General features: G+C 37.8%; 1 protein-coding gene across 2 annotated transcripts in view; it reads right to left on the bottom strand.

Moving 5' to 3' along the window:
* The window catches only part of SAMSN1 (SAM domain, SH3 domain and nuclear localization signals 1), a 127,370-nt gene that overhangs the window by 85,254 nt on the left and 25,437 nt on the right, over positions 1–16,679 (bottom strand). The window contains exon 1 of one of the 2 annotated variants that reach the window (XM_007493054.3): positions 18–167. The exons of the other annotated variant lie outside the window; for it this stretch is intronic. Within the exon in view, the coding sequence (XP_007493116.1) occupies positions 18–74 (57 nt within the window). The 5' untranslated portion in view covers positions 75–167. Of the gene's footprint in view, positions 1–17; positions 168–16,679 lie in introns of those variants that run through there. 2 annotated transcript variants of the gene reach the window in all.

A 16,679-nucleotide genomic window follows, 5' to 3' on the forward strand; every position in this document is an offset into this window, starting at 1 on the left:
AGGTCTCGGTAACTTACCTTTGGTTTTTGTTGTTTCTCCTTTTCTGAAGCACTTGAAGGCTTTCTCTTCAACATTTTAAACTGGGACTTACTCACAATTGTGTGTTTTGAGCTAGGAGAGAAGCAAGTGCCCCCTGCAATGATACAGCATCTATGGTAACTTCAGCAACGTCCAGCCCCAGTTAGATGCTACTTCCTCTTTTGAGGCAGGATATGACTACACCATCTATCTGATCTAAAGTGGGGGCTTGTTTTTGGTGACTCGTCAGCAATTTTATTTTCCTAACCCTAAAGTTTTCTAACTCATCCTGACATCCAGGGTCCCTCCCATTTGGCTGAGAGGAAATAGCCAAATTCCAAAGCAAGATTAATTCTCAAACGCATTAACTTTAAAAACAAAGATATTGAACATTTGAGGGGCTCATGGGAAAGGCTTTGCCACAAAGGAAAGAAACAAGCACAAATATTTGAGAAATTGCTATAGGAACCTTCTCAAAAAGAGAGCAATTATTAGATTCCATTATTCATTTTAAAGCACCTCAGTTAAATTGTACATTACAAACCACAGATCCAGATTGCCCTAACTGGAATCAGCTGACAAGAACTATGGCCTCATGAAATCCAAGCTAAAATTTAAACTAATCCATCAGAAATAACTTATTTTAATTATTGTAACCAATTCACCAAGACAAAAGAACCTTCATTAACTGGAACAAATAGAAGTAAAACCACCGTTTAACTACAACGATCATGTTTGTTGTTCTTTTTTTTTTTAAACCTCGAGTGGTAAGGGCTAGGCAATGGTGGTCAAGTGACTTGCCTAGGGTCTGGGAAAGTGTCTGAGGCCAGATTCGAACCTAGGACCTCCTGTCCCCAGACCTGACTCTCAATCCACTGAGCTAACCAGCTGCCCCCCATGTTTGTTTTTCAAACATCAAGTATTCCATTCGTTTTGATACTTTCTATGTAAAAGGATGGAAAAGTGAACTGATGAAATAATCTAATAATAAGCTATAAACTATACATATGTAAAATATAATAAACAAATAAAAGAATGTAATAAAAAAATCAATGTTAAACATTAGCCCCAAATATTTCATGGGCTCTCCATCCCACCCTGAAGTTTCAATTCTGTTCATCAAAAATCCAAGATAACAAGAACAGCTCAATCTCCTGGTACTGTGAAGAAATGATGTTTTACATGCTTCTCCAAAGGAAAACTTCAAAGGACCCGAAAGTATCTGGCTTTATTAATAATGAATCCTTAAGCAAAGTCCACAGGCTTGTTGGGAAACTCTGAAGGTTGGAAGATCCAGAGCTCTGTTACCTTAGTCGCCCCATTTCTAGATCTGGGATCTTCCAATTTGTTTTATTGAGCAGCCCTACCAGCAAAGGTTTGTTGTTGTTGTTGTTTGGGGGGGGGGGGGCAAGTACTTACAACATGGTTATTTATTTGTAAATTGCCTATGTGTACATTCATAATTATGTGCATTACATGATTCACAGAAGCGCAGCAATGTTTAAGGGATAATAATAAAATAGTATTTAAGTCCAGAATCTAGAGTCACCGGCATTTGAGTAGGAAAACCACGCCATCAGACATGATCACTTTGGCGTCTGGATTGCTGGCATTGGCAAGGGGCGTGTTTCACTGATTGGGAGGTGACTGTGGTGCAGTGAAGAGAAGCCTGGATTTGGAGTCCAAAGCCTTCCTCAGGTACTAGGTGACCCCAAGCAGGTCACCTAACTCCTCTTGGCCCCAGTTTCTTCATCAACAAATGGAAGGTAGTAACAGCACTTAATACCCCAGAGCGTTGCTGTGAAACTCACAGGATATGATATACATGAAGCTTTCAGAGCCCTTAAGAGTTGGAGGAGCCTGGCTATCACTACTCCAGGGACCTAGGAGGGGAGGAGGGTGAGAGATAAGTGGTGCCTTGTGAGTGAACAAAAGGGGATTCATGCCAGAGATGCTATGAAAGTGAAAAGCAAGATCACCAGTTATTGGATTTTATGGGGTGAGAGAAAGTGAAGAAAGATTGACAAGTCAAACAGGGTGTGAACTTGAGAAAGTGGGGAAATAAGGAAGTTTGGAAGGAGAAAGGATACTTTTTGGTGGCGGAGAAGGGGAAGAGACCATTTCACAGGATCTGTAGGGCTGTCTCAAAGGGTGGCCGTTTTTGGTAACTCCTTCTGTGCCTGTCCAAATGAAACTTGTCACTGCCTCAGAGATGGTTCTCAGAGAGCTGTTACAGCCATGAAGGATCTGGGTAAAAGGAGTTGCATTTGCATATGTGTGTGACTGTGGATGACCCCTCCCTGGCTCTCCCCCACACTTTAGAGATCACTTTTCCTGGCAAAAAACAGGCAGGTCAGATTTCGTACACCTTTTCCCCCCACTCTTTGGTAGCAAGCAGAACTGTAAAATCGAATTGAATAAAAACAAAAGATATTCTAAAATCTGCCATAAGCTTGAAGGAATCCATTTTGTAAGGTAGCTAGCCATTTTGTTTCTAACCAAAATAATGAATTATCTCATGGACTTGAACAGCTGTTATATTATTTTTGTGGCTATCACGTACCCACTTTCCTAGAAACACGCTGCTTCAGATATGCGTTGTAGAACCTCTAAGAACTGGAATGTCATCAAGGATAGCTTTCCCTTTCTTCTTCTCAGCCACTGCAAATTTTAACAATGAATTTCTCATTGTTTATAGTTGTGCTTATGAACTCTTCATGGGATTTTGGTTTCTGCATCATGTTCAGAGATATAGCATCATCCATGAAAGTGTTAACAAAAGAGTATTTGTATTCAAAACATTTTGTGTTTATTTTCTTTAGTTTCCCAGGCTTGTTTTAGTCACCACAAATAACATTTAAAAGATGCAGTAGAGAGAGAGAGAGAGATGTGGACTGAAAGTTTAGAAAAATTAACCTCCAAACCTGCCTCCAGAGTCAGTATACAAATCATCCTTCTCAGTCTTTGTTTGCTTACACGTGAAATGAGGAGGTTGCATGCAATTCCTTCCTCTAGAAAGCTATTTCCCTATAATCCAAGAAGGTACCATATCGAGGTATCTCATAAGCCCCCTCACACACACACACACACACACACACACACACACACACACACTCATGCTATGGCATACATGTACAATTTTTCATGTTGATAATGAATTTGGAAAATTTTACCAGAATTAGAAAACAGTTATGTGGAGTCTTTAAAAACCCCAAAGAAGACGAGATCTCCTCTTTCCAATGAGATCTGAAGTTCCCTTTCACAAAATAAAAATACCTTCTGGAAATCACAAAAGAACTCTGAGGTTAGTAACTCCCGACAAATTTAAGTTCTTTGCTACTAAAAGATATGAGGTAAGGAAAGAGCAAACATCACTATTAAACAAAGGTGAGAAACCTAGATATTGGGTGACTTGCTACAGGTCAATCAACAATTATAAAAGAAGTTAAGGTGAGTTAATGACATGAATAGAAGTAGGTAAATACTTTGAAAGCTCCTGACTTCTTATCATGCTTAAACCACAGACACACATTAAGAAATTGTGTGAAACAGGAAAATTGTGAAATGACTGCATTAGGCTTCTTTGTTTCATTGTTATCATAACCTACTAATTATTTTATAGCATAATTGGAATGGAAACGTGGGTTTTTTCAAACACTTAAATTTCTATGCTCAAACTTAAGCCAAATATCTGCTGGAACATAAAGTGGTGCCTAATTTGGAGGGAAAGCAAAGAAACCCAAGAAGAGTCTAAGATATTAGGAAGAGCCTTGAAATACGAGTGCTAGCAATTTAGCCACAAAACTATAGGACGTGAAGACGTCCATTTGAGTAACTGTAAGTGGAGAGCTCTGGGCACAGGATTGAGAACTGGCAGCGAATAGACACGTTATGTGCTCCACCTCCTCCCTCTCGTAGATGAGTCCAAGAGAGGCTGCTTACTTTTCCAGGCTGACACAAGTAGAGGGAGTTGGTGGAGCCAGAATTTAAAGGTCTCAAACCTCAGAATAGCTCTTGTTTTCCCACTCTCCAACTCCATTACTTTGGAGGGCTGTTTCAATGCTCTGCTGCTCCCTTCTATGGATGAATGACCAAGAAAAGAACCGAGGACACAAAATGCTTTGGACACACCTCAAAGAATCAAGTCAAAAGTCATTGAAATGAACCTAACTGAAGAAGCTAAAAACTAGACAGTTAAAAGGAAGGCAAAAGCATCAGATCACCAAAGAACATGCCACTAAGTGACAAAATATAAAGAAACTGCCATAAAGAAGGGAATAAGAGCTTGAGAGTCGGAGTGGCCAGCGAGGTGGCACAATGGATAGAGACCAGGAAGACTCATCTTCATGAGTTCAGATCTCTCCGCACGAAACTTAGCAAGTCGCTTGAACCTGTTTCTTTCTGTTTCCTCATCTGTAAATAAGCTGGAGGAGGAAAAGGCAAACGAGCCCAGCATCTGCGATTTCATTTTTTTAATCCCCAAACGGGTTTCATGGCTGAAACAATTCAACAATAAAAGGTTAAAGAAGACATTCAAAGACTGAATCCTTGTGCTCAGTTAGTCCTTATCCCAGCTCTGCCCCTTACAAACGCTGAGCACTGTCTCACAGTTCCTTTAGGGGTCCAGGGATTACAGGGAGGAGTTGGCAGTGATGCTCTCATGTCATGTTCTTGATCCTCCTGTCCATACATTTCCCTCAAGATAAGGTGGGAATTGCTTTAGATAAGCAGCAGCATTTTTCACTTAAGTAGTAGAACAGACAATAAATACCAAACATATATGTAGCCAATGGTAGAGCATCCAAAAGTGTCAAGATGGTCCACCAGCCACCCTACTTAGTCTTTAGAGTTCAGCCACCAGGAATGTAGACACCCCCACTTAAGGATTAAGGGGGGGTAGGTCTATGACCCACGTGTGCTAGTGAGTGACAAATCGAACAACTGAAGCAAAGTTAAAGTCTCCATTGGTACACGTAAAGGTGGACCAAAGGCACAGGAAGTGATGCAAAGAACGGTCTTTAAATTTGGTGGTAACTTCCCGTGAGGCTTCTTCCCCTTTGAACTTGGCCTTGGAGGAGCTTGGGCTTGAGATCTCAGACTGCTTCCCTTTGGACTGACATGTGGTGAGTGAAAAGGCTGACTCCCTTTCCTTGACTTTTCTGGAGGCACCAGCCTCTGGAGAGGCCCCTCTTTTTGGAGGAGGCCTTGTGGCTGGAAGCCATGCTTAATTAATCCTCTGTGCCTTCACATTTGCTACTCCAACATTCATTATTGCTTTTAGTAATACAATTTGAGATCTGGTACCATGAGGCAACCTTCCCTCCCATTTTTTTCATTAATTCACTGTATATTCTTGACTTTTTGTTTTCCCAGATGAATTTAATTGTTTTATTCTAGATCTACAAAATACTTTTTGGTAGTTTGGTATGGCACTAAATAAATAAAGGGATCTAGGTAGAACTTCTACTTTATTATATGAATTCCTATGAGCAGTTAAATGTTTTCCTGTTATTTAAATCTGACTTTATTGGTGTGAAAAGTATTTTGTAACTGTGTTCATGTAATTCCTGTGCTTGGCTAGCTACACGTGGGACATCCCTGTTTCACAAAGCAGATACTGCCATCAGCTGATCCAAGTCAAATGCTAGGGGAGGATGGGAAGATGGAAAGTCTAACATTCTCAGGACTCTTCAACATTTTCATGGTCCTCTTCCTGTCAAGGAGGTGGGATGGAGTAGGGAGAAGAAAGCGCTACTAAGGCTGGAGCCAGGATCTCCCCTTCTTTCTACTTTCCACAGTCTTCCCTCTGTAGCAAGGGAAGGAAAGGACCATCTGACTACTGAACCCCCAGACACTTAACCCAATATCGTTTCTATGCTATGCTTAAATTCTCTTCCCAAGTCACTCTGTCCCCCAGAATGAAAGGAGATTTCCTCTCCACCTCTTCTTGATGATAATCTGAGGCAGGCAGCTTGAAGGATGAGTTTTCCAGCGAGAGTCCCAGATTCACAGTTTCAGTGTTGAAATCCAGCTTCCGACCGACAGTTGAAAGCTCAGAATCTTGACCCCACCAGCTCCCCCACAGAATTGAGGCTTGAGGGCTGTCAAACAATCCCTGCTCTCTACTGTGCACCTTCCCTTGCTACACCTCCAACCGTCAGCTTCCTCGAGGTTTTCACTAGAAGCCCATACATACACTAGCCTCTCAGAAAACAAACTAGCTGGATTTTTATAGATGACCAAGTATGCGGCCGAGTTTCCTTAGCCTATGCAGGCAAGATTCGTGTGAAGTTCCAAGGAATTATTATATAGTCTCTAATGGGAATTGTGTCTTTTAATCAGTTGAGCATCTTGTTACTGTAAGTGGAGTGGGGTGGCTGACTGGGGTTTGTCGTCCCTTCCTTACAAATAAAATCAGGGAGAAATCATGCTGGATAAGAACAAGTCACCTTATTTCATTATAGTTGGCATCTAGTTTCTGGGCAGTTAATTTTATTTCAGTGTTGCAATTACAAATGTCAAATTATTCATTCAGTCAATCATTTTGGAGAATAGTTTGATTATACTAAAACCCACATTGTCCTGGAGTAGCAGTGTAGGGGACTGCACTTAGGGGTGAGTGTTGGTGAATGATTCCGAGAAGAAAGAACCTTGAAATATTACCTTGCCTCCCCTACTATGTGCACTAATATCGCCCTCCAGAATAAAGGGCCCCAAATGAGTTCCAGTCTCCTGGAAAATATGTAAAAACTACAGTTTCTCCAATGTGTAAATCTAACTTGTGGAGAGTTCCAAAATATTTGTGTCCCCACCATCTAATGCTTCCCGCCTCTTCTGCAAAGGCAGTTTGTTTGTAGTAGTCATTTGCACTAAGGAGTGGCAACAAAATGACCTCCTGCTTACAGTGTGACTGAGGTTAAGAAATAACCTCAAAGTTCCCACTGCACAGATGTATTGTTCAGAGGGTTCTCCATATTAGTAAGAAGGCAGGCTCTGAGACGTTATTTGGGCATAGTATCATGGAGGCAGCACCATAACCCGTTAGCTCTCCGGGCTGCTGACAGTTTTTTCATTCTTATTTTCGACTTGACAATGTAAATGCACAGTGGCATGATCCACTTCTACTCGAACACACAGACATACATATAAGCCTTGCTCAAGGATGTGGTCACTGTGTGACAAAACTTCCCAGTACTCAGCACAGTCTCTGATTACCAAAGAACCTATATGTGTCATTAGTGGTTTCAGCTGTCATATGCTGCAGTTAGATTTTAATAGCTTGTCTACACCCAGTCAAGGAAGTTAAATGTGGGAAATACCACTCTGACTTTATTTAGATTTAGTAGAAAATATCTAAATGTTATACAAATCTCACAGAATTCTCTTTAAACGCATTGTGTCTAATATTGTTGTCTTCTGTTGGAGATTTTAATTCAATGTACAATAATTTATTAAAGCCCTCTTCTGTGCCGGGGATACAAAGGCAAAACTCAAATGTCTTCTACCTTCAGCTGAGAGGAAACAGTATAGTGGAAGTTACTATTTATGTGGTGCTCCCCATGTTCCAGGCACTGTCTAAGCACTTTATAAATAGTATCTTATTTGACTCTCACAGTAACCTGGGGAGGGGGGTGCTATTATTATCCACATTTTACAGATGAGAAAATTGAGTCCGAAAGAGGTTAAGTGACTTGCCCTGGATCATAAGCTAGTGAAACTATCAGAGGTCACATTTTAACTCACTTTTTTCTGACAATGCTCTTTTCACTGTGACAGACACTGAACTAAGACTTTTAGGGACACTGGATGAATGTTTATGTGTATATACATCTACAGCTTTATCTTTGTCTATAGCTATGTACCTGTTATTGACTCACCCGTGTGAGGGTTTTCTTCCCTCAGTAGTCTCTGTTTCTTGGAGTGTATATTTATTTCTTAATTTGTGATTTAAGTTTTGGAAATGACCAGAACAGGTACTCAACACTCAAGATGACAAACTCTTATTTCTCAGTCTTCAGAGAGTAAATTGGGACAACCGGAGGTTAAACAATTTGCTCAAAATTCATTTGCATAAGAGTCAAGACTGTATGCAAAATAAGAAAGCATTTCAACAGGTTGGTGACAGGATGGGGGGAGCAAGGACAACTGGAGGGACCAAAAGAGAGAGCTGGTGTAAGAGGTGACCCTAAAGCTAAAGTCAGAAGGAAGCTGGGCTTTAGTTCACTTCTCTCCACTCAACTTCACTTCAGTATTACATCTCCTTCTGTCTCAAGGACATCTTCTCCTGAGCATCTCACCTCGAGCAGATCTCAAACTCTGCTGGGTCTGGTGGAGGTGCTCTTTATTCTTCTACTCACCCCGGCTCCTCACTTCAGTCATGGTTAGTCTTACCCCTGCTTTAGCTCTCTTCATAGCCATTCACTGGCTGACTCCTGTAGGTTCTATCTCCATCGCATCTCTTTTTCTGTCTTTCCACAACGAGATCACAATGATTCAAACTCATGGCACCTTTCATCTTAACTCTTCCTTTCCTCTTCCTCTTCCCACTCCTCCACTCTGCTTCCAAATGGATATTTCCACAGCAAAAGAATGACTGTATCTCTTTCCTGCTCACACACTTCATTGAAAACAGAAAAAAGGAAAAGAAAAAAAAGAGCCCCATTGGCTGTCTCCATCGCCTCCGGGATAAAATTCGAATTCCATTGCTTAACTCCAATCTCCCTTTACAGATTGGTTACACAGTATTCCTGTTCAGTTTACTCTATGGATCCTACACTTTGGCCATAGTACCTTCTTCCTGTTTCTTGTCTACCTCCTGTCTTTGCAAAGGACATGTAGGTGGTTCAGTAGCTAGGGCACTAAGCCTGAAATCAGGAAAACCTGAATCCACATCTGGCCCTTAGAAAGTTAGTAGTTGGGGGCAGGGGGGTGGCTCAGTAGATTGAGAGCCAGGCCTAGAGATGGAAGGTCCTAAGTTCAAATCTGGCCTCAGACACTTCCCAGCTGTGTGACCCTAGGCAAGTCACTTAACCCCTATCTCCTAGCCCTTACCACACTCCTGCCTTGGAACCAATACATATTATTTATTCCAAAGCAGAAGGTAAGGCTTGTTTTTTTTTTTAAAGAAAGTTAGTAGTTACATAAATCTGGGCAAGTCACTTAAACTTTGCCTCAATTTCCTCAACTGTAAAATGGGAATAATAATAGTATCTCCCTCCCTGAGTTGTGAGGAATTGCACGTTCCCTTTCCATCTCCTTGTCCTTTTACTTGAAAATTTTCCCTCTTCATTTCTGACTTTTAAATCTCTAGCTCCCATCAGAGCTCAGCTTAATTTCTTCCCAAATGTTTAATGTATTCTTTTCCTTTCAAAGTATTTTCTATTCATCTTTATTTACTCATCCATAGACATGTTATTTTTCTGCTAGCAGAATGTGTAAAGATAGGGGAGTGACTTTCTTTTCTTCACTTTCTCATAAACTTGTAACCCCTGATGTTATTTTGTTTGGAAGTTATTTTGTCCAACTATATGCCAATGAATCTGACAATCGAGTGAAACAGGTAAGCATCTACAAAAATATAAGCTGCCTATAGCAACAAAAGAGGAAATAGAATACTTAAACAATCCCATCACAGGGAAAGAAATTGAACAAACCATCAAAGAATTCCCTAAGAAAAAGGCCCAGAGTCAGATGGAGCCCCAAGTGAATTCCACCAAACAGTCAAAAAACAATTAACTCCAATACTACATATGTTATTTGGGAAGATAGGAGAAGAAAGAATCCGTCCAAATTCTTTTTATGACAAAAATATAGTGTCGAAATATAAATAAAGAAAATCTAAAACAGAGAAAGAGAACTACAGATCCATTTCCTTAATGAATATTGATGCAAAAGTTGTTAAAAAAATACTAGTAATAATCATGGCACTATATCACAAGGATAATATGTTATGACCAGATGAGTCCTATACCAGGAATGCAGGGATAGTTCAAAATGAGGAAATTATCAACATAATTGACCATATTAACAACAAAACCAATAGAAACCAAAAGATTATCTCAATAAATGCAGAAAAAAGCCTTTGACAAAATAAAACATCTATTCCTTATTTTAAAAAATAAATACTAGAAAACATTGAAATAAATTAGCTTTCCTTAAAGTGATACCTATCTAATTACCTATCTAAAACTATTAGCAGGAAGCATCTGGGTGGCTCAGTGGTTTGATAGTTAGGCCTAGAGATGGAAAGGTCCTAAGTTCAAATCTGGCCTTAGATACCTCCTAGCTGTGTGACCCTGGGCAAGTCACATAAACCCCCATTGCCTAGCCCTTACCACTCTTCTGCCTTAGAACCAATATATAGTATCGGTTCTAAGATAGAAGGTAAAGGTTTAAAAAAAAAATAAAAAGTAAAATTACTAGGAAACATTATCATAGAAATCATAGAAACATTGCAAACAAAAGCAGAAAAACAGAAAAAATAAATTTGCAACTTTTTCAGATCATAATATGTTAAAAATTATAATTAACAAGGGTCCATAGAAAGGCAAATTAAAAATTAATTAGAATCTTAATAATTGAATTCATCAAAACTGATGAGTCAAAACAGAAATCATAGAAACAATAACAGACTTCACTAAAAAGAATGACAACAAGGAGACAACATATCAAAACCTATGAGTGCCTATAGCAACAAAATTGAGAGGGAGATCAGTGAATTAGACTTTTAACTTTAAAAAATGAGAAGAAAAATAAATTTAAAATCCTCAGATAAAAACTAAACTGGAAATCTTAAAAATTAAAAGAAATTAACAAAAGTGAAAGTAAAAGAACTAATGAACTAAAATGTAAGACTAGGAGCTGGCATTTTGAAAGAAAAAACAAATAAAATAGATAAAGTACTGGTTAATCTAATAAAAAAAATGAAAGAAAGATGTGAATTAACAGTATCAAAGACATAAACTGGTAGTATCTCTGGTATGGAGGGCTATGATTTTTCATGCCACTGGACCCAGGCTTCCAACGTCGAGAGAGTGGGACTGTCTCTGTGCATCGACTTTTCCACTTAAATCTCCTTCACGCACAAGTGTCTTTGCGCACACTCATCTATACACCATAGATGAAAATGCACGAAGACAATCGTCATCCTCGGTTACCGAGAGACTACTACTATTTTGCCCAATTATATAGCAATAAATATGACAATCTAGGTGAAATGGGTGAATACTTACAAAAATATAAATTGCCTAGACTAACAAAAGAAGAAATAGAATACTTAAATAATCCCATCTCAGTAAAAGAAATTGAACAAGCCATCAAGAAGCTTCATAAGAAAAAATCCTCAGGACCAGATGAATTCACAAGTGAATTCTTTCAAACATTCAAAGAACAACTAATTCCAACACTCTACAAACTCTTTGACAAAATAAGGAAAGGAGTTTTACAAAATTATTTTTATGACACAAACATGGTACTGATCCCAAAGCCAGGCAGGTCAAAAACAGAGAAAGAAAATTACAGACCAATCTCCTTAATGAACATAGATGCAAAAATCTTAAATAAAATACTAACAAAAAAAAAAGACTCCACCAGGTGATCACAAGGATTATTCACTATGATCAGGTGGGATTTATCCCAGGAATGCAAGGATAGTTTAATATTAGGAAAACCGTTAGGAGAGATATTTTGGCAAAAGATAAGAGGTTGCAACAAAGTGCCATGGAATGTGGTGGAGCAGTGATTGACAGGAGAGAACCTGCTGAGAATTCTTAGAATCTTAGAGAAGAGGATTGGTCTGGAAGTTGAGCTGCCAGCTTGAGGGGGAGTTAGTTGCTCATAAACTCTGAGGAAAGAGGCAACTCTGAGACCCTTACTCCAGTCTTGGAAGTGAAACCCACTCCTGCCAAGTATTTTCCTATTGAACCTGAGATCTACAGAATCCAAATATCTTTCATGCCTCTTGAAGAACAACACCAACGAGGGAGCTGATTTGAACTGTAGGATTACTTTTCAGGGGTTACTTCCCTGAGTTCCTGCTTTCCCACCTGCTTCATCTAATATCTAGAGACCTTCTTTTTCATGAATTCGCCTAATATTAGACTGCATAGAAAACCTCTAGGAAGAGAGGAGAAATCAAATTGGCCTTGGCTTTAGACAAGGGTTGACAAGACTGGGCATTGATACTTGCTTTCTTTAGTTTAGGGAAACCTACAACCTCCTTCCTGACCCTGTCCTAGTTCACTGCATACAAATAATCTTTATGATTCACTGAGAAGCAGTCAAATTTATCAAGCAAGATCATAAAGGGGAGAAGCAGTTTTGGGGGCTTATCCTGGAGAGAGAGTTGGGTTGAGCCAATTCCCAGGCAACCATCATTTAACCTCTCTCCCTTAGGTTAGCACTCTGTCTATGGAGAGGACACCTTAACCCAGCTAGGTTCCGTAAAACCCAAATCAACTGTCTATACTATCTTTTTAGGTGTTTAATTCCCTTTTGCCAACATGCTTTAGAATCCCCTTTTACACCATCAACGTAATTTACCATATCAATACTCAAACCAACAGAAATTTTATGATCATCTGAATAGATGCAGAAAAAGCCTTCAACAAATACTACACTCATTCCTGTTGAAAACCCTAGAAAGTATAGGAATAGAAGGGCCTTTCCTAAAAATAATAAACAGTATATGATTAAAACCATCAGCAAGTATCATCTGTAATGGGGACAAGTTAGAAGCCTTCCCAATAAGATCAGGAGTGAAGCAAGGATGTCCACTATCACCTCTATTATTTAATATTGTACTAGAAATGCTAGCAGTAGCAATTAGAGAAGAAAAATAAATTGAAAGGATTAAAGTAGGTAATGAGGAAACTCTTTGCAGATAATATGATACTAAAAGAATTCTAGAAAATCAGCTAAAAGGCTAGTGGAAATAATTAACAACTTTAGCAAAATCAGAGGATACAAAATAAACCCACATAATTCATCAATATTTCTGTATATTTCCAACAAAATTCAGCAGCAAGAGTTAGAAAGAGAAATTCCATTTAGAATCACTCTAAACAATGTAAAATATTTAGGAATCTATTGACCAAGACAAACACAGGAACTATATGAACACAACTACAAAACACTTTCCACACAACTAACACTAGCTTGAGCAATTGGAAAAACATTAACTGCTCATGGGTAGGACAAGCTAATGTAAATAAAAATGACAGCTTTATTCAAATTAATGTACTTATTCAGTGCCATAACTACCAAACTAAAAAAAAACAAAACCCTTTTTTTATAGAATTAGAAAAAAGTATAACAAAGTTCATCTGGAAGAACAAAAGATCAAGAATATAAAAGAAAATAATAAAAAAAATGTGAAGGATGGGGGCCCAGAAGTGCCAGATCTAAACTGTACTATAAAGCACTGGTCATCAAAACAATATGTTACTGGCTATGAGATAGAAGGGAGGAACAATGAAATAGACTAAGGGTAGTATATGACCTTAGCAAGCTAGTGTTCAATAAACCCAAAGATCCCAGCTTTTGAGACAAGAACTCGCTATTTGACAAAAAAAGTGCTGGGAAAATTGGAAAACAGTACTGGAAAAATTAGGTTTAAATCAACATCTTACAACCTTTACCAAGATAAATTAAAAATGGGCAAATGACAAATATAAAATCATAAATATATTAGGTGAACATAGAATAGTATACCTGTCAGATATATGGGAAAGGAAGGAATTTAATCCCACCCAAGAAATAGAGAACATTACAAAATGTCAAATGAATAACTTTGATTATATCAAATTAAAAAGATTTTGTACAAACAAATCAATGCAATCAAAAATAAGAAGGAAAGCAACAAACTTGGTAAACATTTTTCTAGCAAAACTCTATGACAAAGTTTTAATTTCCCAAATATATAAGGAACCGAGTCAAATTTACCCCCCCAAAATCAAGCCATTCTTGAATTGACAAATGGTTAAGGGACATGAATAAGCAGTTTTCACATGAAAAAATCAGATATATCAATAAGCACATGCAAAAGGGTCCTAAATCCCTCCTGATTAGAAAAATGCAAATCAAAACAACTCTGAGGTATCACCTCACACCCAGCATATTGGCTAGCACGACAGCTATGGAAAGTAATGAATGCTGGAGGGGATGTGGCCAAGTCGGACATTAATGCATTGCTGGTGGAGTTATGAATTGATCCAACCATTCTGGAGGGCAATTTGGAACTATGCCCAAAGGGCGCTAAAAGATTGTCTGCCCTTTGATCCAGCCAGAGCCCTGCTAGGTTTGTACCCCAAAGAGATAATAAGGAAAAATACTTGTACAAAAATATTTATAACCACACTCTTTGTGGTGGTAAAAAAATTGGAAAATGGAAAGTGGGGGTGTCCATTGATTGGGGAATGGTTGAACAATTTGTGGTATCTGATGAATGGGATACTATTGTGCTGAAAGGAATAATGAACTGGAAGAATTCCATGTGAACTGGAAAGACCTCTGGGAACTGATGCAGAGTGAGGGGAGCAGAACCAGGAGAACATTGTACACAGAGACGGATACATTGTGACACAATTTAATGTAACTGACTTTTCTATTATCAGCAATGCAATGACCCAGGACAATCCAGAGGACTTATGAGAAAGAATGCTCTCCATATCCAAAGAAAGAACTGTGGAAGTAGAAATGCAGGAGAAAAATATATGATCAATCACATGGTTTGACAGGATATGACTGGGGTTCGGGAGTTAAAAGATCACTCTTGCAAATATGAATATCATGGAAATAGGTTTTGAACAATGATACATGTATAACCCAGTGGAATTGCTTGTCAGCTCTGTAAGGGGGCAGGAAGAAGGATGGAGAAAAAATCAAGGAAAAAACCATGAAATAATATTCTAATTTTTTTTAATTGGGAAAAAAACAAACAAGAAAAAAGAAAAAATTCTCAATTAAATAGCAAAATGAAAATCTTGAAAACAAAAGGAGAGAGTCATTCAAACTTTCAGATTGAAAAAAGCAATAAATGATGGTGTGTAGTCCCAGGTTTCAAACTGTATTATGAAATGGTAATCACAAAAATAATGTGGTACTGGCTAATAAATAGTGATGGATCAGTGGAATAGATTATGCATAGAACACAAAGTAGTAAATTATAATTTATTAGTAAATATATTTAATATAGTAATCTAGTGGTTGATAAACCAAGTGATTCAAGCTGTAGGGACAAGATCTCATAATCTGACAAAAATTGCTGGGAAAATAGGAAAGTATTTGGCTAAAGTCAGGCATAGACCTACATCTCACATTGTGCAGCAAAAAAAAAATGGCAAATTGCATAAATAATTTAGACTTTTGAATGATATCACAAGCAAATTAGAGGAACATGGAAAAATTATGTCAGACCTATAGATAAGGAAAAAGGATCAAGGGAAGTAAAATGGATAATTTTACTTACATAAAGTTAAAAATTTTAAAGGTTTTGCTCAAAAAAACTAAGACAGTCAAATTTAGAAAGGAGAAAAATAGGGAGGAAAATACAATTTCAAAGCTATCAATATAATGGATTATAATGGTGGTATTTTTATGTTTCATCCCCCTAATGGATTTTCAGGTTAATGAGGATAGAGATCTGCTCTTATCCAAATTTTTATCTACTCCAACTATTATGTACAGAGTTGTCTGTAAACTTAATTAAATTGAAAAAGTGCATTTCTACCCTATACCAACAAGTGGCTAGTGACTCCTACAAGGAGTCACTATGAATGAAGAAATTGAGAGATCTTTGCTTTTTCAACAACTACTAAACTATTCAAATGCATACACAGAACACTCTCATTAGAATGATGAGTGGTTATATAAGACTAAAGATAAATTGAGTCCCAATTTTGAGGGAGTTTGAATGCTTGACAAGGAGGTTGAACTTTAATTACCATGAGAAAGAGAGGAGTAGCACAATCCTACAACAAGATTAATCTGGCATCAATATGAAGGAAGGCATGGAAGGAGAGAACTTTGTTGGAGAAAAGATAACTTTAGTTAAATGGTATGTATCCATTTAACTGGAGATAGACAAAAGAGAATTATTAGAAATCATTTATAAAATTTACTTGTACTACATCCCTGTATTCCTTCCTGGCTTTTTTTCTTCCTTTTCTCTCAATGTGCACATTTCCCAAAGGATGTTTTTAGTCTTCTTGTCTTCTTTCTTTAAACTTTTTTCTCCTATCAATCACATCAACTCGTATACTTTAAATGTTCAGTTCCACGTAGACCACTCCAAAATTCATATAAAAAGCTAGAACTTCTCCATTTGTTATATATCTTCACATACATATTCCTGAACACTTCAAACTGAGCACGGCTCAAACCAAAATTTTACCTTAAATCTCTTTTTCCTCCTGACTTCCCTGTTTCCATCAGTGGTACCAATATTTACCCTGTCACTGAAGCTCAAAATTTCAGTGTTATTTCTGATTCCTTTCCCATAAAATTAACAAATCCCATAACTGTTTTTCTCTTTTATTTATCTATTAAATATCTACTTTGCAGTGTGTATTATACTAAATGATAAGGATAAAAGGTGATATTAGATATAATGCAAATAATTTAAATTAAAAGAATTTATTATCTAGTATTATCTCTCTTTTTAA

Source organism: Monodelphis domestica, chromosome 4 (assembly GCF_027887165.1).
Source record: "Monodelphis domestica isolate mMonDom1 chromosome 4, mMonDom1.pri, whole genome shotgun sequence".
NCBI lineage: Eukaryota > Metazoa > Chordata > Mammalia > Didelphimorphia > Didelphidae > Monodelphis > Monodelphis domestica.